Source organism: Drosophila biarmipes, unplaced genomic scaffold (assembly GCF_025231255.1).
Source record: "Drosophila biarmipes strain raj3 unplaced genomic scaffold, RU_DBia_V1.1 ptg000004l, whole genome shotgun sequence".
Lineage (NCBI taxonomy): Eukaryota > Metazoa > Arthropoda > Insecta > Diptera > Drosophilidae > Drosophila > Drosophila biarmipes.
Window position 1 is genome coordinate 2,327,195 of NW_026114526.1, and position 25,871 is coordinate 2,353,065.

The window sequence follows — 25,871 nt, forward strand, 5'->3', positions numbered from 1 at the left end:
GAGTTGGCAGTTGTTTTTTTTACAGAAATCTGGAAGAGATACCCGATGATTAACGTGCACTGCGGAGAAACCGACAGAAGGCATGAATTGCCTGATAGTGCTATAAAACCAAAGGCAAAATACCCCTTTTATTCCAAAAAAAGTTTCCCAGGGGAATCCTCCCGGTATTCCAAGGGGACATTTCCTGGTACACGGGGAATAACCCTGGACGCCCTATAGGAACATTTTATGGGATGTCCGTTCTTTCCGAGGGTAAAATATACAGGAAATTTTTTTGAAGTCCCCTAGGATATTCCCTGTACCTTATACTCATTTTTCCATGAACTTTTCCGTGCAAGGCACACGTCCCAGGGAAATCTCAACGGAAATTCGCGATTTTTTCAGGGGCTTTCCCGTGCAAGGGAAACGTCCCTGGGAAATCCCATGGGAAATTCGCGATTTTTCCATGTAGTTTATCCTTTCCAAATATTGAATTTAAAATATATATATATTAATTTACTTTTAACTATATTTTATTTAAATTGTATAATTTAAATGTTCTGTAGAATTACAATTATTATTTGCAAGTCTGTGTTTTTTATACCCTTGCAGAGGGTATAATGATTTCAGTCAGAAGTATATATATTCTTGATCAGCGTCAGACGATTCGATCGAGCCATGTCCGTCTGTCCGTCCGTTTCTACACAAATAAGTCTCTCAGTGTTAAAGCTATCGGGCTGAAACTTTTCCAAAAGTCTTCTTTCTACTGCAGGTAGAACCAGACTGATCGGACAACTATACCTTATAGCTCCCATAGGAATTATCGGGGAAAATATTTTTTAAAAAATTATATCTTCGGTATTTTTTAATATAAAACATTATAAACTTTTATATAAATTTTTTCAAAATCGGATGACTATATCATATAGCTGCCATAGGAACGATCGGAAAATTAGAGGTAAAATAATATAAAAAAATTATAGCTTTGGGGCTCTTTGACATATTATCTCATAATATTGGGAATATAATTTTTTATATTTTTAAGAATTTTGAATTCGATTACTATAACATATAAATGTCAAAAAAAAATGGTCTAAAAAATAATTAAATGTTTTTTTTTAATATCACTGAAGCCAGCCACAATCCTTAAAAATTTCATATGGTGTTACTAAAGTTGATTATTTCTTATAACAGCAATGGTATACAAACTTCGGTTTGCCGAAGTTAACTTCCTTTCTTGTTTTTTAATAATTTGTTTTTAATATTTAACATCGCTTCTCGGTCCGGGTCCTTGAAATTCTGTCCAACGCTTTTGAAAAAAATAAGGGCATGTGCTTAAAAAAATGTGTTTTACTTGTATTCTTGTATATTTACCTTTTCAAACTGTTTAAAGCCTTTGAGGGATTTCATCACGCCACTTTCGGGTATAGGAACCAGAATTTTTGGGGTTATGTTACAAAACCTATAATAAAACTCAAAAATGGACGTTTTTTAAACGTGGATCAACACACAACATCTTCCACTTAAAGAAGCACTTACCTGACTTGTTTTTTTTTTAAAAATATCACTTTTATTAATAAATTCAAATGTGTCGCAGCGAACAATTTAAACAGCCGTTGCTTTACTTTTCATAACTCAACCAAAATGCACCAGGTATTCTTCTTCTTTTGGTTTCTTTCTAAACACAACAGAGAGATGTAAGAAAGAGCACCGACCGAAGGTTGCTCTCTGAGAGCCGAGGGCAGCCAGATTATAAGACACAGAAAGAAAGGGTAATATCCGAAGACCTGCCTCTCTTTTTTGCCGAAATGCTTTCGTCGGAAGTCTTCTACGCTGCTCCGAATTCTCTGCTGACATCGACAGCAGCATACAGTTTTTGGCAGATTGCAGAAATGAAGGGACCTATGTTGTAGCTACTCCCGTTACTCGTAGAGTACAAGGGTATAGTAAATTCGTCGAAAAGTATGTAACAGCTAGAAGGGAGCGTTTCCGACCCCATAAAGTATATATATTCTTCATCAGGATCATTAACCGAGTCGACCTAGCCATGTCCGTATGTACGCTGAGATCTCGGAAACTATAAAGCTAGAAGAGACATTCTTGGCATGAAGATTCCTGGACCTTCTGCGCACCACAAGTTTGTTTCACCAGGGCGCCACGCCTACGCAAACGCCCACAATTCCCCAAAGACTATAGCGCCTGCATCTTTTAGACTACAAACAATATTTCAACTGATATGTAGTGGTCTTATCGGTACCTGAACTATATTAGCCTTATCAATAGCTTAAAATTGAATTTAAAATCTTTAGATCCGTTTTAGAGCAACCAGAAAAAGTGCTTAAAAATCGTAATATAAAAACGTTTTGACAACGTTTGAAAGACGTAAATAGTAATTTGAAGGAAAAAATTTTAACTGAAATATATTAGCCTATTAGAAATTAATATCTCTTACATTACCTTCACTTTCTCTCTTTCAGCAATAGATACAAATCTATTGCGACAACAGATAAAAATCTATTTGAAATCCTATCTTGGTGTGCAAGGATGTTTCTAGGTAAGCGAGTTGGCACATGTTTTTTTTTACAGAAATCTGGAATAGATACCCGATGATTAACGTGTACTGCGGAGAAACCCACAGAAGGCATGAATTGCCTGATAGTGCTATAAAACCAAAGGCAAAATACCCCTTTAATTTCCAAAAAAGTTTCCCAGGTAATCCTCCCGATATTCCGAGGGTATATTTCCTGGTACACGGGGAATATCCTGGGACGCCCTATAGGAACATTTTATGGGACGTCCGTTTTTCCGAGGGTAAAATATACAGAAAATTTTTTTGAAGTCCCCTAGGATTTCCCCTGTTCCTTATACTCATTTTTCCACGAACTTTCCCGTGCAAGGCACACGTCCCAGGGAAATCCCATCGGAAATTCGCGATTTTACCAGGGACTTTCACGTGCAAGGTAAACGGTCCAGGGAAATCCGATCGGAAATTCGCAATTTTTCCATGGAGTTTATCCTTTCCAAATATTCAATTTTAAATATATATATATTAATTTACTTTTAACTATATTTTATTTAAATTGTATAATTTAAATGTTCTGTAGAATTACAATTATTATTTGCAAGTCTGTGTTTTTTATACCCTTGCAGAGGGTATAATGATTTCAGTCAGAAGTATATATATTCTTGATCAGCGTCACTAGACGAGTCGATCGAGCCATGTCCGTCTGTCCGTCCGTTTCTACGCAAATAACTCTCTCAGTGTTAAAGCTATCGGGCTGAAACTTTCCCAAAAGTTTTATTTCTACTGCATGTAGAACCAGACGGATCGGACAACTATATCTTATCGCTCCCATAGGAATTATGGGGGAAAAAATTTAAAAAACAATTAATATTATTATTTATTATTATTATAAACTTGGAAATAACATTAGTTCTGAATTTCGAATTCAATTTTTTCAAAATCGGATGACTATATAATATAGCTGCCATAGGGACGACCGGAAAATTAGAGGTAAAATGATATAAAAAAATTATAGCTTTGGGGCTCTTTGACATATTATCTCATAATATTGGGAATATAATTTTTTATATTTTTAAGAATTTTGAATTCAATTTAATAAAAATCGGTTTACTATAACATATAAATGTCAAAAAAATGGTCTAAAAAAATAAATAAATGTTTTTTTTCAATATCACTGAAGCCAGCAACAATCCTTAAAAATTTCACATGGTTTTACTAAAGTTGATTATTTCTTATAACAGCAATGGTATACAAACTTCGGTTTGGAGAAGTTAACTTCCTTTTTTGTTTTTAAATAATTTGTTTTTAATATTTAACATCGCTTCTCGGTCCGGGTCCTCGAAATCCCTGTCCAACGCTTCTGAAAAAAATAAGGGCATGTGCTTAAAAAAATGTGTTTTACTTGTATTCTTGTATATTTACCTTTTCAAACTGTTTAAAGCTTTTGAGGGATTTCATCACGCCACTTTCGGGTATAGGAACCAGAATTTTTGGGGTTATGTTACAAAACCTATAATAAAACTCAAAAATGGACGTTTTTTAAACGTGGATCAACACACAACATCTTCCACTTAAAGAAGCACTTACCTGACATGTTTTTTTTTTAAAAATATCACTTTTATTAATAAATTCAAATGTGTCGCAGCGCACAATTTAAACAGCCGTTGCTTTACTTTTCATAACTCAACAAAAATGCACCAGGTATTCTTCTTCTTTTGGTTTCTTTCTAAACACAACAGAGAGATGTAAGAAAGAGCACCGACCGAAGGTTGCTCTCTGAGAGCCGAGGGCAGCCAGATTATAAGACACAGAGGTAAGGGTAATATCCGAAGACCTGCCTCTCTTTTTTGCCGAAATGCTTTCGTCGGAAGTCTTCTACGCTGCTCCGAATTCTCTGCTGACATCGACAGCAGCATACAGTTTTTGGCAGAAAAAAAAAAGAGAACAGCTTTTTGCGCTCCAGCATGTCCCGGCGACGGGATTGCAGAAATGAAGGGACCTATGCTGTAGCTACTCCCGTTACTCGTAGAGTACAAGGGTATACTAAATTCGTCGGAAAGTATGTAACAGCTAGAAGGGAGCGTTTCCGACCCCATAAAGTATATATATTCTTCATCAGGATCATTAACCGAGTCGACCTAGCCATGTCCGTATGTACGCTGAGATCTCGGAAACTATAAAGCTAGAAGAGACATTCTTGGCATGAAGATTCCTGGACCTTCTGCGCACCGGAAGTGCGTGTGCAAGGATGCTTTTAGGTAAGCGAGTTGGCACATGATTTTTTTTACAGAAATCTGGAATAGATACCTGATGATTAACGTGCACTGCGGAGAAACCTGGGGACCCAGGGGAATCCCCCCGGTATTCCGAGGGGACATTTCGTGTTACACGGGGAATACCCCGTGACGCCCTATAGGAACATTTTATGGGATGCCCGCTTTTTCCGAGGGTAAAATAAACAGGAAATTTTTTTGAAGTCCCCCTTGGATTTCCCCTGTTCTTTATACTCATTTTTCCATGGACTTTCCCGTGCACGGCACACGTCCCTGGGAAATCAAATCGGAAATTCGCCATTTTACCAGGAACTATCCCGTGCAAGGGAAACGTCCCTGGGAAATCCCATAGGAAATTCGCGGTTTTTCCATGGAGTTTCACCTTTCCAAGTATTGAATTTAAAATATATATATATATTAATTTGCTTTTAACTATATTTTATTTAAATTGTATAATTTAAATTTTCTGTAGAATTAGTTTGCTCTCTGAAATTTTTTCGAAGTCCCCTAGGATTTCCCTGTTCCTTATACTCATTTTTCCATGGACTTTCCCGTGCAAGGCACACGTCCCAGGGAAATCCCATCAAAAATTCGCGATTTTATCAGGGACTTTCCCGTGCAAGGGAAACGTCCCAGGGAAATCCCGTTGGAAATTCGCGATTTTACCAGGGCCTTTCGGGTGCAAGGGAAACGTCCCAAGGAAATCCCATCGGAAATTCGCGATTTATCCATGGAGTTTAACCTTTTCAAATATTGAATTTAAAATATATATATATTAATTTACTTTTAACTATATTTTATTTAAATTGTATAATTTAAATGTTCTGTAGAATTACAATTATTTTTTGAAAGTCTGTGTTTTTTATACCCTTGCAGAGGGTATAATGATTTCAGTCAGAAGTATATATATTCTTGATCAGCGTCACTAGACGAGTCGATCGAGCCATGTCCGTCTTTCCGTCCGTTTCTACGTAAATAAGTCCCTCAGTGTTAAAGCTATCGAGCTGAAACTTTCCCAAAAGTCTTCTTTCTACTGCAGGTAGAACCAGACGGATCGGACAACTATATCCTATAGCTCCCATAGGAATTATCGGGGAAAATTTAAAAAAAAATTATATTTTCGGTGTTTTTTAATATAAAACATTATAAACTTGGAAATAACATTAGTTCTGAATTTCGAATAAAATTTTTTCAAAATCGGATGACTATATCATATAGCTGCCATAGGAACGATTGGAAAATTAGAGGTAAAATAATATAAAAAAATTATAGCTTTGGGGCTCTTTGACATATTATCTCATAATATTGGGAACTTAATTTTTTATATTTTTAAGAATTTTGAATTCAATATAATAAAAATCGGATTACTATAACATATAAATGTCGAAAAAATTGTCTAAAAAAATAAACAAATGTTTTTTTTTAATATCACTGAAGCCAGCAACAATCCTTAAAAATTTCACATGGTGTTACTAAAGTTGATTATTTCTTATAACAGCAATGGTATAAAAATTCGGTTTGCAGAAGTTAACATCCTTTCTTGTTTTTTAATAATTTGTTTTTAATATTTAACATCGCTTTTCTGTATGGGTCCTCGAAATCCCTGTCCAACGCTTCTGAAAAAAAGGGCATGTGCTTAACAAAAATGTGTTTTACTTGTATTCTTGTATATTTACCTTTTCAAACTGTTTAAACCCTTTGAGGGATTTCATCACGCCACTTTCGGGTATAGGAACCAGAATTTTTGGGGTTATGTTACAAAACCTATAAAAAATCTCAAAAATGGACGTTTTTTAAACGTGGATCAACACACATCTTCCACTTATAGAAGCACTTACCTGACTTAATTTTTTTTTTTTTTTAATATCACTTTTATTAATAAATTCAAATGTGTCGCAGCGCACAATTTAAACAGCCGTTGCTTTACTTTTATAACTCAACCAAAATGCACCAGGTATTCTTCTTCTTTTGGTTTCTTTCTAAACATAACAGAGAGACGCAAGAAAGAGCACCGGCCGAAGGTTGCTCTCTGAGAGCCGAGGGCAGCCGGATTATAAGACACAGAAAGAGAGCGTAATATCCGAAGACCTGCCTCTCTTTTTTGCCGAAATGATCTCCGAATCGATCTAGCCATGTCCGTATGTACGCTGAGATCTCGGAAACCATAAAGCTAGAAAAGTCAGACTTGGATATCTGGAATAGATACCCGATGATTAACGTGCACTGCGGAGAAACCGACAGAAGGCATGAATTGCCTGATAGTGCTATAAAACCAAAGGCAAAATACCCCTTTTATTCCAAAAAAAAGTTTCCCAGGGGAATCCTCCCGGTATTCCAAGGGGACATTTCCTGGTACACGGGGAATAACCCTGGACGCCCTATAGGAACATTTTATGGGATGTCCGTTCTTTCCAAGGGTAAAATATACAGGAAATTTTTTTGAAGTCCCCTAGGATTTCCCCTGTACCTTATACTCATTTTTCCATGAACTTTCCCGTGCAAGGCACACGTCCCAGGGAAATCCCATCGGAAATTCGCGATTTTACCAGGGACTTTCCCGTGCAAGGGAAACGGTCCAGGGAAATCCGATTGGAAACTCGCAATTTTTCCATGGAGTTTCACCTTTTCAAATATTGAATTTAAAATATATATATATTAATTTACTTTTAACTATATTTTATTTAAATTGTATAATTTAAATGTTCTGTAGAATTACAATTATTATTTGCAAGTCTGTGTTTTTTATACCCTTGCAGAGGGTATAATGATTTCAGTCAGAAGTATATATATTCTTGATCAGCGTCACTAGACGAGTCGATCGAGCCATGTCCGTCTGTCCGTCCGCTTCTACGCAAATAACTCTCTCAGTGTTAAAGCTATCGGGCTGAAACTTTCCCAAAAGTTTTATTTCTACTGCAGGTAGAACCAGACGGATCGGACAACTATATCTTATAGCTCCCATAGGAATTATGGGGGAAAAAATTTAAAAAACAATTAATATTATTATTTATTATTATTATAAACTTGGAAATAACATTAGTTCTGAATTTCAAATTCAATTTTTTCAAAATCGGATGACTATATCATATAGCTGCCATAGGAACGATCGGAAAATTAGAGGTACAATGATATAAAAAAATTATAGCTTTGGGGATTAAGAATTTTGAATTCAATATAATAAAAATCGGATTACTATAACATATAAATGTCGAAAAAATTGTCTAAAAAAATAAACAAATGTTTTTTTTCAATATCACTGAAGCCAGCAACAATCCTTAAAAATTTTACATGGTGTTACTAAAGTTGATTATTTCTTATAACAGCAAGGGTATACAAACTTCGGCTTGCCGAAGTTAACTTCTTTTCTTGTTTTTTAATAATTTGTTTTTAATATTTAACATCGCATTTCAGTAAGGGTCCACGAAATTCCTGTCCAACGCTTCTGAAAAAATAAGGGCATGTGCTTACAAAAATTTGTTTTACTTGTATACTTGTATATATATACCTTTTGAAACTGTTTAAGCCCTTTGAGGGATTTCATCACACCACTTTCGGGTACAGGAACCAGAATTTTTAATGTTATGTTACAAAACCTATAAAAAATCTCAAAAATGGACGTTTTTTAAACGTGGATCAACACACAACATCTTCCACTTAAAGAAGCACTTACCTGACTTGATTTTGTTTCAAAAAATATCACTTTTATTAATAAATTCAAATGTGTCGCAGCGCACAATTTAAACAGCCGTTGCTTTACTTTTCATAACTCAACCAGAATGCACCAGGTATTCTTCTTCTGTTGGTTTCTTTCTAAACATAACATAGAGACGCAAGAAAGAGCACCGGCCGAAGGTTGCCCTCTGAGAGCCGAGGGCAGCCAGATTATAAGGCTCATATATAGAGGGTAATATCCGAAGACCTCCCTCTCTTTTTTGCGGAAATGCTTTCGTCGGAAGTCTTCTACGCTGCTCCGAATTCTCTGCTGACGTCGACAGCAGCATACAGTTTTTGGCAGAAAAAAAAAACAGAACAGCTTTTTGCGCTCGAGCATGTCCCGGCGACGGGACTGCAGAAATGAAGGGACCTACGTTGTAGCTACTCCCGTTACTAGTAGAGTACAAGGGTATACTAAATTCGTCGGAAAGTATGTAACAGCTAGAAGGGAGCGTTTCCCACCCCATAAAGTATATATATTCTTCATCAGGATCATTAACCGAGTCGACCTAGCCATGTCCGTATGTACGCTGAGATCTCGGAAACTATAAAGCTAGAAGAGACAGACTTGGCATGAAGATTCCTGGACCTTCTGCGCACCACATGGCAGGGCGTCACGCCTACTCGAACGCCCACAATTCCCGAAAGACTATAGCACCTGCATCTTTCAGACTACAAACAATACTTCAACTGATATGTAGTGGTCTCATCGGTACCTGAACTATATTAGCGTTATCAAAAGCTTAAAATTGAATTTGAAATCTTTAGATCCGTTTTAGAGCAACCAGAAAAGGTGCTTAAAAATCGTAATATAAAAACGTTTTGACAACGTTTGAAAGACGTAAATAGTAATTTGAAGGAAAAAATTTTAACTGAAATATATTAGCCTATTAGAAATTAATATCTCTTACATTACCTTCACTTTCTCTCTTTCAGCAATAGATACAAATCTATTGCGACAACAGATAAAAATCTATTTGAAATCCTATCTTGGTGTGCAAGGATGTTTTTAGGTAAGCGAGTTGGCAGTTGTTTTTTTTACAGAAATCTGGAAGAGATACCCGATGATTAACGTGCACTGCGGAGAAACCGACAGAAGGCATGAATTGCCTGATAGTGCTATAAAACCAAAGGCAAAATACCCCTTTTATTCCAAAAAAAGTTTCCCAGGGGAATCCTCCCGGTATTCCAAGGGGACATTTCCTGGTACACGGGGAATAACCCTGGACGCCCTATAGGAACATTTTATGGGATGTCCGTTCTTTCCGAGGGTAAAATATACAGGAAATTTTTTTGAAGTCCCCTTGGCTTTCCCCTGTTCCTTATACTCATTTTTCCATGGACTTTCCCGTGCAAGGCACACGTCCCTGGAAAATTCAATCGGAAATTCGCCATTTTACCAGGAACTTTCCCGTGCAAGGGAAACGTCCCTGGGAAATCCCATAGGAAATTCGCGGTTTTTCCATGGAGTTTCCAAGTATTGAATTTAAAATATATATATATTAATTTACTTTTAACTATATTTTATTTAAATTGTATAATTTAAATGTTCTGTAGAATTACAATTATTATTTGCAAGTCTGTGTTTTTTATACCCTTGCAGAGGGTATAATGATTTCAGTCAGAAGTATATATATTCTTGATCAGCGTCAGACGATTCGATCGAGCCATGTCCGTCTGTCCGTCCGTTTCTACACAAATAAGTCTCTCAGTGTTAAAGCTATCGGGCTGAAACTTTTCCAAAAGTCTTCTTTCTACTGCAGGTAGAACCAGACGGATCGGACAACTATACCTTATAGCTCCCATAGGAATTATCGGGGAAAATATTTTTTAAAAAATTATATCTTCGGTATTTTTTAATATAAAACATTATAAACTTGGAAATAACATTAGTTCTGAATTTCGAATTCAATTTTTTCAAAATCGGATGACTATATCATATAGCTGCCATAGGAACGATCGGAAAATTAGAGGTAAAATAATATAAAAAAATTATAGCTTTGTCATAATAGCTTTCTCATAATATTGGGAATATAATTTTTTATATTTTTAAGAATTTTGAATTATCATATAGCTGCCATAGGAACGATCGGAAAATTAGAGGTAAAATAATATAAAAAAATTATAGCTTTGGGGCTCTTTGACATATTATCTCATAATATTGGGAATATAATTTTTTATATTTTAAAGAATTTCGAATTCGATTACTTTAAAACATTAATGTCAAAAAAATGGTCTAAAAAATAATTTAATGTTTTTATTTTTAATATCACTGAAGCCAGCAACAATCCTTAAACATTTCATATGGTGTTACTAAAGTTGATTATTTCTTATAACAGCAATGATATACAAACTTCGGCTTGCCGAAGTTAACTTCCTTTCTTGTTTTTTAATAATTTGTTTTTAATATTTAACATCGCATTTCGGTCCGGGTCCACGAAATTCCTGTCCAACGCTTCTGAAAAAAATAAGGGCATGTGCTTAAAAAAATGTGTTTTACTTGTATACTTGTATATTTACCTTTTCAAACTGTTTAAAGCCTTTGAGGGATTTCATCACGCCACTTTCGGGTATAGGAAACAGAATTTTTGGGGTTATGTTACAAAACCTATAAAAAATCTCAAAAATGGTGTTTTTTAAACTTGGATCAACACACAACATCTTCCACTTTTATTAATAAATTCAAATGAGTCGCAGCCCACAATTTAAACAGCCGTTGCTTTACTTTTCATAACTCAACCAAAATGCACCAGGTCTTCTTCTTTCTTTGGTTTCTTTCTAAACATAACAGAGAGACGTAAGAAAGAGCACCGACCGAAGGTTGCCCCCTGAGAGCCGAGGGCAGCCAGATTACAAGACACAGAAAGAGAGGGTAATATCCGAAGACCTGCCTCTCTTTTTTGCGGAAATGCTTTCGTCGGAAGTCTTCTACGCTGCTCCGAATTCTCTGCTGACGTCGACTGCAGCATACAGTTTTTGGCAGAAAAAAAAAAACAGAACAGCTTTTTGCGCTCCAGCATGTCCCGGCGACGGGATTGCAGAAATGAAGGGACCTATGCTGTAGCTACTCCCGTTACTCGTAGAGTACAAGGGTATAGTAAATTCGTCGGAAAGTATGTAACAGCTAGAAGGGAGCGTTTCCGACCCCATAAAGTATATATATTCTTCATCAGGATCATTAACCGAGTCGACCTAGCCATGTCCGTATGTACGCTGAGATCTCGGAAACTATAAAGCTAGAAGAGACAGACTTGGCATGAAGATTCCTGGACCTTCTGCGCACCACATGGCAGGGCGTCACGCCTACTCGAACGCCCACAATTCCCGAAAGACTATAGCACCTGCATCTTTCAGACTACAAACAATACTTCAACTGATATGTAGTGGTCTCATCGGTACCTGAACTATATTAGCGTTATCAAAAGCTTAAAATTGAATTTGAAATCTTTAGATCCGTTTTAGAGCAACCAGAAAAAGTGCTTAAAAATCGTAATATAAAAACGTTTTGACAACGTTTGAAAGACGTAAATAGTAATTTGAAGGACAAAATTTTAACTGAAATATATTAGCCTATTAGAAATTAATATCTCTTACATTACCTTCACTTTCTCTCTTTCAGCAATAGATACAAATCTATTGCGACAACAGATAAAAATCTATTTGAAATCCTATCTTGGTGTGCAAGGATGTTTTTAGGTAAGCGAGTTGGCAGTTGTTTTTTTTACAGAAATCTGGAATAGATACCCGATGATTAACGTGCACTGCGGAGAAACCGACAGAAGGCATGAATTGCCTGATAGTGCTATAAAACCAAAGGCAAAATACCCCTTTTATTCCAAAAAAAGTTTCCCAGGAGAATCCTCCCGGTATTCCAAGGGGACATTTCCTGGTACACGGGGAATAACCCTGGACGCCCTATAGGAACATTTTATGGGATGTCCGTTCTTTCCGAGGGTAAAATATACAGGAAATTTTTTTGAAGTCCCCTAGGATATTCCCTGTACGTTATACTCATTTTTTCATGAACTTTCCCGTGCAAGGCACACGGCCCAGGGAAATCCCAACGGAAATTCGCGATTTTTTCAGGGGCTTTCCCGTGCAAGGGAAAGTCCCAGGGAAATCCCATGGGAAATTCGCGATTTTTCCATGTAGTTTATCCTTTCCAAATATTCAATTTTAAATATATATATATTAATTTACTTTTAACTATATTTTATTTAAATTGTATAATTTAAATGTTCTGTAGAATTACAATTATTATTTGCAAGTCCGTGTTTTTTATACCCTTGCAGAGGGTATAATGATTTCAGTCAGAAGTATATATATTCTTGATCAGCGTCAGACGATTCGATCGAGCCATGTCCGTCTGTCCGTCCGTTTCTACGCAAATAAGTCTCTCAGTGTTAAAGCTATCGGGCTGAAACTTTCCCAAAAGTCTTCTTTCTACTGCAGGTAGAACCAGACGGATCGGACAACTATACCTTATAGCTCCCATAGGAATTATCGGGGAAAATATTTTTTAAAAAATTATATCTTCGGTATTTTTTAATATAAAACATTATAAACTTGGAAATAACATTAGTTCTGAATTTCGAATTCAATTTTTTCAAAATCGGATGACTATATCATATAGCTGCCATAGGAACGATCGGAAAATTAGAGGTAAAATAATATAAAAAAATTATAGCTTTGGGGCTCTTTGACATATTATCTCATAATATTGGGAATATAATTTTTTATATTTTTAAGAATTTTGAATTCGATTACTATAACATATAAATGTCAAAAAAAAATGGTCTAAAAAATAATTAAATGTTTTTTTTTAATATCACTGAAGCCAGCCACAATCCTTAAAAATTTCATATGGTGTTACTAAAGTTGATTATTTCTTATAACAGCAATGGTATACAAACTTCGGTTTGCCGAAGTTAACTTCCTTTCTTGTTTTTTAATAATTTGTTTTTAATATTTAACATCGCTTCTCGGTCCGGGTCCTTGAAATTCTGTCCAACGCTTTTGAAAAAAATAAGGGCATGTGCTTAAAAAAATGTGTTTTACTTGTATTCTTGTATATTTACCTTTTCAAACTGTTTAAAGCCTTTGAGGGATTTCATCACGCCACTTTCGGGTATAGGAACCAGAATTTTTGGGGTTATGTTACAAAACCTATAATAAAACTCAAAAATGGACGTTTTTTAAACGTGGATCAACACACAACATCTTCCACTTAAAGAAGCACTTACCTGACTTGTTTTTTTTTTTAAAATATCACTTTTATTAATAAATTCAAATGTGTCGCAGCGAACAATTTAAACAGCCGTTGCTTTACTTTTCATAACTCAACCAAAATGCACCAGGTATTCTTCTTCTTTTGGTTTCTTTCTAAACACAACAGAGAGATGTAAGAAAGAGCACCGACCGAAGGTTGCTCTCTGAGAGCCGAGGGCAGCCAGATTATAAGACACAGAAAGAAAGGGTAATATCCGAAGACCTGCCTCTCTTTTTTGCGGAAATGCTTTCGTCGGAAGTCTTCTACGCTGCTCCGAATTCTCTGCTGACGTCGACTGCAGCATACAGTTTTTGGCAGAAAAAAAAAAACAGAACAGCTTTTTGCGCTCGAGCATGTCCCGGCGACGGGACTGCAGAAATGAAGGGACCTACGTTGTAGCTACTCCCGTTACTAGTAGAGTACAAGGGTATACTAAATTCGTCGGAAAGTATGTAACAGCTAGAAGGGAGCGTTTCCCACCCCATAAAGTATATATATTCTTCATCAGGATCATTAACCGAGTCGACCTAGCCATGTCCGTATGTACTCTGAGATCTCGGAAACTATAAAGCTAGAAGAGACAGACTTGGCATGAAGATTCCTGGACCTTCTGCGCACCACAAGTTTGTTTCACCAGGGCGCCACGCCTACGCAAACGCCCACAATTCCCCAAAGACTATAGCGCCTGCATCTTTTAGACTACAAACAATATTTCAACTGATATGTAGTGGTCTTATCGGTACTTGAACTATATTAGCCTTATCAATAGCTTAAAATTGAATTTAAAATCTTTAGATCCGTTTTTAGAGCAACCAGAAAAAGTGCTTAAAAATCGTAATATAAAAACGTTTTGACAACGTTTGAAAGACGTAAATAGTAATTTGAAGGACAAAATTTTAACTGAAATATATTAGCCTATTAGAAATTAATATCTCTTACATTACCTTCACTTTCTCTCTTTCAGCAATAGATACAAATCTATTGCGACAACAGATAAAAATCTATTTGAAATCCTATCTTGGTGTGCAAGGATGTTTTTAGGTAAGCGAGTTGGCAGTTGTTTTTTTTTACAGAAATCTGGAAGAGATACCCGATGATTAACGTGCACTGCGGAGAAACCGACAGAAGGCATGAATTGCCTGATAGTGCTATAAAACCAAAGGCAAAATACCCCTTTTATTCCAAAAAAAGTTTCCCAGGGGAATCCTCCCGGTATTCCAAGGGGACATTTCCTGGTACACGGGGAATAACCCTGGACGCCCTATAGGAACATTTTATGGGATGTCCGTTCTTTCCGAGGGTAAAATATACAGGAAATTTTTTTGAAGTCCCCTAGGATATTCCCTGTACGTTATACTCATTTTTTCATGAACTTTCCCGTGCAAGGCACACGGCCCAGGGAAATCCCAACGGAAATTCGCGATTTTTTCAGGGGCTTTCCCGTGCAAGGGAAAGTCCCAGGGAAATCCCATGGGAAATTCGCGATTTTTCCATGTAGTTTATCCTTTCCAAATATTCAATTTTAAATATATATATATTAATTTACTTTTAACTATATTTTTTATTTAAATTGTATAATTTAAATGTTCTGTAGAATTACAATTATTATTTGCAAGTCTGTGTTTTTTATACCCTTGCAGAGGGTATAATGATTTCAGTCAGAAGTATATATATTCTTGATCAGCGTCAGACGATTCGATCGAGCCATGTCCGTCTGTCCGTCCGTTTCTACACGAATAAGTCTCTCAGTGTTAAAGCTATCGGGCTGAAACTTTTCCAAAAGTCTTCTTTCTACTGCAGGTAGAACCAGACGGATCGGACAACTATACCTTATAGCTCCCATAGGAATTATCGGGGAAAATATTTTTTAAAAAATTATATCTTCGGTATTTTTTAATATAAAACATTATAAACTTGGAAATAACATTAGTTCTGAATTTCGAATTCAATTTTTTCAAAATCGGATGACTATATCATATAGCTGCCATAGGAACGATCGGAAAATTAGAGGTAAAATAATATAAAAAAATTATAGCTTTGGGGCTCTTTGACATATTATCTCATAATATTGGGAATATAATTTTTTATATTTTTAAGAATTTTGAATTCGATTACTATAACATATAAATGTCAAAAAAAAAATGGTCTAAAAAATAATTAAATGTTTTTTTTTAATATCACTGAAGCCAGCCACAATCCTTAAAAATTTCATATGGTGTTACTAAAGTTGATTATTTCTTATAACAGCAATGGTATACAAACTTCGGTTTGCCGAAGTTAACTTCCTTTCTTGTTTTTTAATAATTTGTTTTTAATATTTAACATCGCTTCTCGGTCCGGGTCCTTGAAATTCTGTCCAACGCTTCTGAAAAAAATAAGGGCATGTGCTTAAAAAAATGTGTTTTACTTGTATTCTTGTATATTTACCTTTTCAAACTGTTTAAAGCCTTTGAGGGATTTCATCACGCCACTTTCGGGTATAGGAACCAGAATTTTTGGGGTTATGTTACAAAACCTATAATAAAACTCAAAAATGGACGTTTTTTAAACGTGGATCAACACACAACATCTTCCACTTAAAGAAGCACTTACCTGACTTGATTTTTTTCAAAAAATATCACTTTTATTAATAAATTCAAATGTGTCGCAGCGCACAATTTAAACAGCCGTTGCTTTACTTTTTATAACTCAACCAAAATGCACCAGGTATTCTTCTTCTTTTGGTTTCTTTCTAAACACAACAGACAGATGTAAGAAAGAGCACCGACCGAAGGTTGCTCTCTGAGAGCCGAGGGCAGCCAGATAATAAGACACAGAAAGAGTGGGTAATATCCGAAGACCTGCCTCTCTTTTTTGCCGAAATGCTTTCGTCGGAAGTCTTCTACGCTGCTCCGAATTCTCTGCTGACATCGACGTTGTACGTTGTAGCTACTCCCGTTACTAGTAGAGTACAAGGGTATACTAAATTCGTCGGAAAGTATGTAACAGCTAGAAGGGAGCGTTTCCCACCCCATAAAGTATATATATTCTTCATCAGGATCATTAACCGAGTCGACCTAGACATGTCCGTATGTACGCTGAGATCTCGGAAACTATAAAGCTAGAAGAGACAGACTTGGCATGAAGATTCCTGGACCTTCTGCGCACCACATGGCAGGGCGTCACGCCTACTCGAACGACCACAATTCCCGAAAGACTATAGCACCTGCATCTTTTAGACTACAAACAATACTTCAACTGATATGTAGTGGCCTCATCGGTACCTGAACTATATTAGCGTTATCAAAAGCTTAAAATTGAATTTGAAATCTTTAGATCCGTTTTAGAGCAACCAGAAAAAGTGCTTAGAAATCGTAATATAAAAACGTTTTGACAACGTTTGAAAGACGTAAATAGTAATTTGAAGGACAAAATTTTAACTGAAATATATTAGCCTATTAGAAATTAATATCTCTTACATTACCTTCACTTTCTCTCTTTCAGCAATAGATACAAATCTATTGCGACAACAGATAAAAATCTATTTGAAATCCTATCTTGGTGTGCAAGGATGTTTTTAGGTAAGCGAGTTGGCAGTTGTTTTTTTTACAGAAATCTGGAATAGATACCCGATGATTAACGTGCACTGCGGAGAAACCGACAGAAGGCATGAATTGCCTGATAGTGCTATAAAACCAAAGGCAAAATACCCCTTTTATTCCAAAAAAAGTTTCCCAGGAGAATCCTCCCGGTATTCCAAGGGGACATTTCCTGGTACACAGGGAATACCCCTTGACGCCCTATAGGAACATTTTATGGGATGTCCGTTTTTCCGAGGGTAAAATATACAGCAAATTTTTTTGAAGTCCCCTAGGATTTCCCCTGTTCCTTATACTCATTTTTCCATGAACTTTCCCGTGCAAGGCTCACGTCCCAGAGAAATTCGCGATTTTACCAGGGACTTTCCCGTGCAAGGGAAACGGTCCAGGGAAATCCGATCGGAAATTCGCAATTTTTCCATGGAGTTTCACCTTTCCAAATATTGAATTTTAAATATATATATACTAATTTACTTTTAACTATATTTTATTTAAATTGTATAATTTAAATGTTCTGTAGAATTACAATTATTATTTGCAAGTCTGTGTTTTTTATACCCTTGCAGAGGGTATAATGATTTCAGTCAGAAGTATATATATTCTTGATCAGCGTCACTAGACGAGTCGATCGAGCCATGTCCGTCTGTCCGTCCGTTTCTACGCAAATAACTCTCTCAGTGTTAAAGCTATCGGGCTGAAACTTTCCCAAAATTTATATAATTTTTTATATTTTTAAGAATTTTGAATTCAATTTAATAAAAATCGAAAAAAATAAATAAATGTTTTTTTTTTAATATCACTGAAGCCAGCAACAATCCTTAAACATTTCATATGGTGTTACTAAAGTTGATTATTTCTTATAACAGCAATGGTATACAAACTTCGGTTTGCCGAAGTTAACTTCCTTTCTTGTTTTTTAATAATTTCTTTTTAATATTTAACATCGCTCTTCGGTCCGGGTCCTCGCAATCCCTGTCCAACTTTATGGGGTCGGAAACGCTCCCTTCCAGCTGTTACATACTTTTCTACGAATTTAGTATACCCTTGTACTCTACGAGTAACGGGAGTAGCTACAACATAGGTCCCTTCATTTCTGCAGTCCCGTCGCCGGGACATTTTCGAGTGCAAAAAGCTGTTCTGTTTTATTTTCTGCCTAAAACTATATGCTGCTGTCGACGTCAGCAGAGAATTTGGAGCAGCGTAGAAGACTTCCGACGAAAGCATTTCGGCAAAAAAGACAGGCAGGTCTTCGGATATTACCCTCTATATATGTGTCTTATAATCTGGCTGCCCTCGGCTCTCAGAGGGCAACCTTCGGCCGTTGCTCATTTTAGCGTCTCTCCGTTATGTTTAGAAAGAAACCAAAAGAAGAAGAAGACCTGGTGCATTCTGTTTGCGGTTTAAAAAAAGAAGCAACGGCTGTTTAAATTGTGCGCTGCGACGCATTTGAATTTATTCCAAAAAATTAAGTCAGGTAAGTGCTTCCTTAAGTTGAAGATGTTGTGTGTTGATCCACGTTTAAAGAACGTCCCTTTTTGAGATTATTTATAGGTTTTATAACATATCCCAAAAAATTCTGGTTCCGTTACCCGAAAGTGGCGTGATGAAATCCCTCAAAGGGTTTTATACATTTTGAAAAGTTAATTAAACAAGTATACAAGTAAAGTTGGACAAGGGTTTCGAGGACCCGGACAGAAAAACGATGTTAAATATTAAATACAAATTATTAAAAAAAAAAAATAAAAACTTGCAAATAGTAATTGTAATTCTACACAAAATGTAAATTGAACAATTTAAATAAAAAATAGTTAAAAGTAAATTAATATTAACTTATGTATTTTAAACTCAACAGGAAAAATGGCGAATTTCCGATGGCATTTCCTTGGGAGGTGTCCCTTGCACGGGAAATTGCTTGGAAAAATCGCGAATTTCTGATGGGATTTCCCTGGGACGTTTCCCTTGAACGGTAAAGTCCCCGGAAAATCACGAATTTCCGATGGGGTTTCCCTGGGACGTTTACCTTGCACGGGGAAGTCCCTTGAAAAATGAGTATAAGGAACAGGGAAAATCTTGGGGGACTTCGAAAAATTCCCTGTACATTTTCCCCTAGGAAAATGCGGACATCCCATGCAATTTTCCTATGGGGCGTCCCGTGCGCCAGGACATGTCCGGAATTCCGGAAGTTTTCTCCGGGAAACTTTTATTTTGGAACTGAAGGGTATGTTCAGATTAAAAGCTTAAGATGAAACTCATTGTTAAATTCTCATTGTTAAATTCAATTATGCTGACCGATGCAATTTGGCGGACGCTTGGAACGCAAAAGGTTGATTGGTCTTCAAACGGAAGCTAATGTTTACTTTAATTTTGATTTGTTTAACTTAGCTGGGGAACCAATATCCGATCTCGGACCTCAAAGCCAAAATCTAAGACAAAGGCGAATGGAGAGATTGAAATTATTGTTTATAAAAGCCATAAGCGGCCTGGCTTCACGGGTTAAATAACCACTTTAATTTTGATTTGTTTAATTTAGCTGGCGAACCAAGATCGGGCTCGAACCTCAAAGCCAAAGGCAAAGACAAAGGCGAATACAGAGATTGAAATTATTGCTTATAAAAGCCATAAGCGGCCTGGTTTCACTGGTTGGATAATTTTCACACAACTACCTGAAATTGCAACAGCAATTCTTTTTTATATAGAGGCTCGCTTGAAGCAAACAGCTGATCGGCATATACAAACTATACAAACTGTATCCTAAATTCAGTTGCTCCGAAAAAAATGCAAAACAACTCAAATCTAATTGGAATTGAAATTGAACGCTAGCATGTGGAATATTTTTAGCGCTAAATGATTAGTACTAGCAATTTAATCTTTGATGAGTTTTCCATCTAGGCAAGCGTAGTGAAAATTCAATAGAGGCTATTTTAGGCAGTTTAGTTAAACAAGTTAAACCCGTTTAGACCCATTTAAGTATACGGTTATTTTACTATATCCATTCTAATCAACAAATTCGGAGGTGGGTGCGCCTTAGAATGGCTTTTTCTTGTCCTGCCATGAAGGATATATTTCCTTCAAAATGGAGCAATACTTATTTTCAAAATGGGATCAATTGCTGGGCTCCCAGCCGTTGGGAGGCGCCTTGGGCCTGCACCAACAACATTTAATTAAAACGGCGCTATTGCAGTTGTACTGGATTTTGTTCTGAAAAAAGTCCCGAAACCTAACAAATAAATCTTATAAATAAAAATTAAATACTACGTACAAAAACTTACGTTTTCGTGAATTGGTTCCACACATTGGAACTTCCGCACTTCCTCTATCAAGGCGGAGACAAAGTTTTGCATAGGGGTTCCTGGAATAAGCAAACAAAATTAGTGGTCAGAAAATATTCATATGTTTGAATTAGTTTTATAAATCCTAACGGTCAATCCATTGTTAAAATCCACCGCCGCTTTTCTCTTACACCGGCAGTGGAATATTTAAAAATATCTTAATCATCGCTAAATCTCCGCACCAATGACACAAAAACATTGATTGCAAATGTTTCCGTCAATGTTTCTCTGTGTGAACGCTACACAAACAGTTTCAAGTGGCATTGATTGGTAGAGCTGGAAAAACTCGATTCTCAGTGATCTTTTCGAAAAAAAATCTATTAAATTGAACAAATTAATTTTATTTTTAAATTTTTTAACATCTATATTTTTTATTTTTTGTTAAAGAACCACATTTCTATAAACTATAACCTAAAAATATTTAAATTTTGGCTGTCCACTGGTTTTTGGAAAAAATGAGCTAAATAATAATTTTATAATGGATTCGATATATCGATTTTTTCAAAACCGAAACGATGCATCGGCAAAAAAAAACGATGTAATCGATGTTGGCATCGAATTTCTTCCAGCTCTAGTGCTTGAGGATGTAAACAATCATAGCATTGAAATGCGCTTTAAATGGTCAGTAAATTATAAAACAATACGTGATCTATGCGGCAGTGATCTCGCGACCAACAAGTCTATCATTAAATCCACAAAAAAATAAATAAATTATAAAATATCAATTATTTATTTATCAGCTATTAAAAATACATAAACAACATGGACAAATCATCAGGAGATGAAAGATGGAAGGATTCGTTTGATAAACTATTGGAACCAAGATCGTAAGAAATTATTCATTGAAATGTTTACAATTAAACATAATATTGCTTTTAGGCAAATGTGTAATCCTAACTTAAAGAGTGTAAGAGTATCATTTAATATCGACACAAGTGTAGAAAACAGCACCTACAGTATAAAAGGTTGTACACCAAAAAGTTCCAATCGATGTGGATCTATATCAACACCGAATTATAAAGGTTTAGACAAAGATTTGTTTAATTGCACTTTGTCACCGATCAACTGCATACAACTTGATGGTTTTCGAGGCAGCACTGATAAATGCTATTCCGATAAGGATGATGAGTTGATCACAATAAAAAGAGACGGCTTAGTAGTACCATTAGAAAACAAAATTGAAAGATGTAGTAAATGGGCTTCTTATGGTTCAAAACGATTAAGTAATCAATCAAATACAATTGTTGGTGTTAGTAACCAATCAAATAAAACGGTTGGTGTTTTACTAAAACCAGGAAAGTGGCGTAAGTCACTAAACATTTTTCGACGAACTCAATTAAATGTCATAAATGTAAGCGAAAAATCTGAAAACACGAGCTCAGTATGCCAGAATCGGAAGACTACATATTTAAAAGACTTGAAAAAAGGAAATATCATTTGTCAACAAGACTTATTTAAATATTGCAATCAAGACAAGCCCTTTAAATTTAATGATGCATATTCACAATATAAAATGTTAAATACCCACAAAATAGGCGAAGGGGCTTACGGAGAAGTCTTTCGCTACAATGCAAATCTTAAGGAATGCAGCAAACATAAAAATGATATAGTTTTGAAAATAATACCCATCGATGGTTCTATTGAAGTAAATGGAGAAAAACAAAAAACATTTAGTCAAATTTGGCCAGAAATAATTATAACTAACAAAATGAGCAGCATTCAAGGATTCGCAAACATGAAAAAGGTAATTTTTTTTGGGTATTAATATTACAATTTATAGCATTGAGTACCCACCGTTACAAGTGATAAAGGCATTTAAATTTAAATAAGCCCACTGGGCAGAATAGCCTACGGGATCTCTTAAGAAACTCCGGCACGTAAAACAATATATTATTATAAATAATATTAAACACGTATATTTTTTTTGTATTGTGCTTAAAATAAGCTACACTAAGTGTTATTTTATACCCTACAAGCATATTACATCGCGGAGGGAACTGCTTAGTGACTTCTAAAAGAAGAAAACGGTCATCCGCAATTTCCCATTCGGATCGCGGTAGCACTTCGGCGAAACTTCTCGAGTCACTCCCGCGATCCGAATGCGATACCACCAAAGTCACATCTGGAAGTCACTCAGAAGTGAATTTACAAATGCTTGTAGAATTGCAAAATCAAGCGTACAAAATTTTAAAATATTTTGTATTAATTTTTCTTATAATGGTTTTGTATGTTTGTAGACATGGTCCCAGACATGTGGGAAATGCCCAATCGAAAACTTGTCTAGAGCCCACAATTTTGAAGATTTTGAGAAAATCGAAATGCAATTTTATTTTGATTATCAATCAAAATTTTTGAAATCAGAACATTTATTAAAAAGTTACAAAGAAATAAAAAACTTAACTGGGTGGCTTTTCTCCATCGCATTATAAGCCGAGTAGCGGGTATTTGATGGACGATGGTATAGCCAATAGCGTTTTCTCTTGTTTTTTTTCTTTCTCCTTTCCAAGATAGAAGACAATAATTTTGTTTTTGTTAAAATGTTTTATCGTATTTTGTACCTGCTTTCTACTGTGCTGAAGTGACATATACGTGATAAATATATTTATAAACCCGTTACTTGTAGATTAAAATGTTAGATTCTTCGGAAAGTGAATAGTAGGAAGCAGATAGATGGAAGTTTATATATTCTTGATCAGGATCCCCACACGAGTCCATCTAGCCATTTTCGTCTGTCCGTATTAACGCTGAGATCTCCTTCTCAGCAGTTTGCTTCAGCAAAAAAACTTTAAATGCGAATATATTCTTATTATTATTAAAACCAAAAATAATTTCAAACGGACGATTTACTAAAAAGTTATAGCCAAATATGATCAATTTTCTGCTAAGTTAATTGAGATTGCAGAAAAAAATTTAAAGAAAATTATATCTTTATCGTTTTTTAATATATATATACCTCCTAAGCCTGGAAATAACATTTTTTAATTAGTTCTGGATTTCGAATATAATTTTAACAAAATCTGACGACTGTATGATATAGCTGCCATAGGAACGATCGGAAAATTAATAGAAAAATTATATGAAAAGATTAAATCTTTTGTGTTTTTTAACATATATCCTCCTACGCTTGGAAATAGCATTTTCTTATTAGATCTAAATTTTGAATTAAATTTTTTCAAAATTGGATGACTATATCATATAGCTGTCATAGGAAATATCGGAAAATGGGTGATAAAATAATATGAATCAAATTATAGCTTCGGTGTTTTTGACATATTGTTATTTTTATATATTTTTTTATATTTCTAAGAATTTTGAATAAAATTTAATAAGAATTGGACGACTCTAACATATAGCTGTCAAAAAACGGTCAGAGAAATAATGAAATAGTTTTTTTTTTAATTTTACTGTAGCTAGCAACAATCCTTAAAAATTGAACATGGTGTTAATAATGTTGATTATTTCTTATAACTGCAAGGGTATACAAACTTCAGCTTGTCGAAGTTAATTTCCTTTCTAGTTTTTTATTGAGTTCCAGAAGTGTATTCTGGACTAAAGGAGATATTTAAATGTTTGTCCTCTTGCTGCAGGGTACATTTGTAGTTATGTATCATTGTGGGTGCCTTTTGTAAATTTTTTTGTTTCTTTCTGTTTCACTCATCAGCACACTTTGCCAAAAACGAAGAAGTTTATTTGCAGCGACAAAGAGTAGCAGTTCAGTTTTCGGGAACTACCGATGATTTCAAGAGAGGAGTTCAGTTTTTCCCTACTCTCACTTAAAATTTGTCCACATTTTCAAAATCAGCTCTGTTTAATGTTATCCATCCTGTTTCTCAGGAATTTTGCAAGTCTGACGTCGACGAAACCAGAGCTCTGCTAACATCAGCGTTGTACTTAGTTAGGAATGGCAATTCAATTATTTAGTGACTTTTTTGGTGTTCTTATATAATCAAACAAAAACAGGTCTTAACGAGGTAAAAATATAGTGACGACCGGAATTAAAACATACATTTTAACAAGGAAGAGCGCTTCAGCCGATTGCCTCGACTATCAGATACCCGTTACTCAGCTTAAAGGAGCAAAAGGGAATTACATACATAAGCAAATAGATACATAAGCAGAGCGGCATTAAAAATGTTGGCACTTACTCTACGAGTAACGGGAATAAAAATGGAGCGACAAATTATTTCTTGCACAAATATTTTATGGATAGATAACGGCAAAATACCAGTTAAAAACACTTACAAAACCTTTAAGTTTAATTCATAGATAACGGCAAAACACCGTAAGTGTTGATATAAACTAAGCAAAACACGTTAAAATTTGAGGAAAAATAAATTAAATAACGGCAAATTCTCAATAGGAAATAAGTTTGTATATCAAAAGTTGTTTTGCTAACTTGACGTATATTTTTCATATAAAAATTAATATTTTGATAAAATGTATTTATTTATTTAAACAACCGAACCAACCTCCAATTCCTCCAGATTTGTTAGCCTAATTAGGTACATCATTTTTACTAAAATGTTTTTTTTGTACAAATTCAATCCCACGTAGGTAGGGTACGTAGATTAATATTTGTTTTTGTTTTGTATAAATGTTGAAATAATACAATAAATTGTAATCAATATTAATAACTTCAAATTAAATCAAAATTAGATTAAAATGCTTATCAGCCATTGAATGTTTAAAATAATGTATTAGGTAATTCTAAATTAAAGAATTGATAATCGTCTTAATAATTTTAAACATTATTAAAGTGAGTTTTGGTTAGGCGAACAAGAAGCAGGAACATTCCACTTGATAAACGTATTGCTGTTGCCCTTTATTCGCTTGTGTCATTATTTAATGTCAGCGATATTGCCTTTGCCCTTGGGAACATTGCCTTTGCCTTTGTTCAACATTCTGACTTTTCCTTTGCCAATAATTATGAAAGACGCGCCCAATTTTCATGCTAAGATAAATAAACTAAACGTAAAATAAACACAAGCTTCCGTTCAACTCTCGAAGCTTATTCCTTTAGCTCCGAAAAAAAGTTTCACTTGTAAATTACCTTGTGAATACGGAGTGACATGCCAGCTTTCTTTTTCGAAGTCAAAGATTCTCTTCTTCGCTGTACCGACTTATCTGCTTATGTCGACAGCGGCACAGAGTTTTAGCCCCCAAAGGAAACCAAAAAAGATTTTTGACGTCTGACATGTAAAAATA

The 25,871-nt window shown here is 35.3% G+C and overlaps 1 protein-coding gene and 1 long non-coding RNA gene across 4 annotated transcripts in view; both read left to right on the forward strand.

Moving 5' to 3' along the window:
* Nucleotides 1-4,122: 4,122 nt before the first annotated feature.
* LOC127011654 (uncharacterized) lies at nucleotides 4,123-12,195 on the forward strand. Its single transcript, XR_007764843.1, has 3 exons — nucleotides 4,123-4,761; nucleotides 11,282-11,603; nucleotides 11,664-12,195. It is a non-coding gene; the product is annotated as an uncharacterized LOC127011654 (long non-coding RNA).
* An 8,954-nt stretch (nucleotides 12,196-21,149) lies between these two features.
* The window catches only part of LOC108026904 (serine/threonine-protein kinase haspin homolog), a 66,017-nt gene continuing 61,295 nt past the window's right edge, over nucleotides 21,150-25,871 (forward strand). For all 3 annotated transcript variants that reach the window (XM_050889588.1, XM_050889589.1, XM_050889590.1), the window contains exons 1-3: nucleotides 21,150-21,287; nucleotides 21,407-21,493; nucleotides 21,546-22,410. In XM_050889588.1, coding sequence (XP_050745545.1) covers nucleotides 21,429-21,493; nucleotides 21,546-22,410 — 930 coding nt within the window. In that variant the 5' untranslated portion in view covers nucleotides 21,150-21,287; nucleotides 21,407-21,428. The remainder of the gene's footprint in view (nucleotides 21,288-21,406; nucleotides 21,494-21,545; nucleotides 22,411-25,871) is intronic.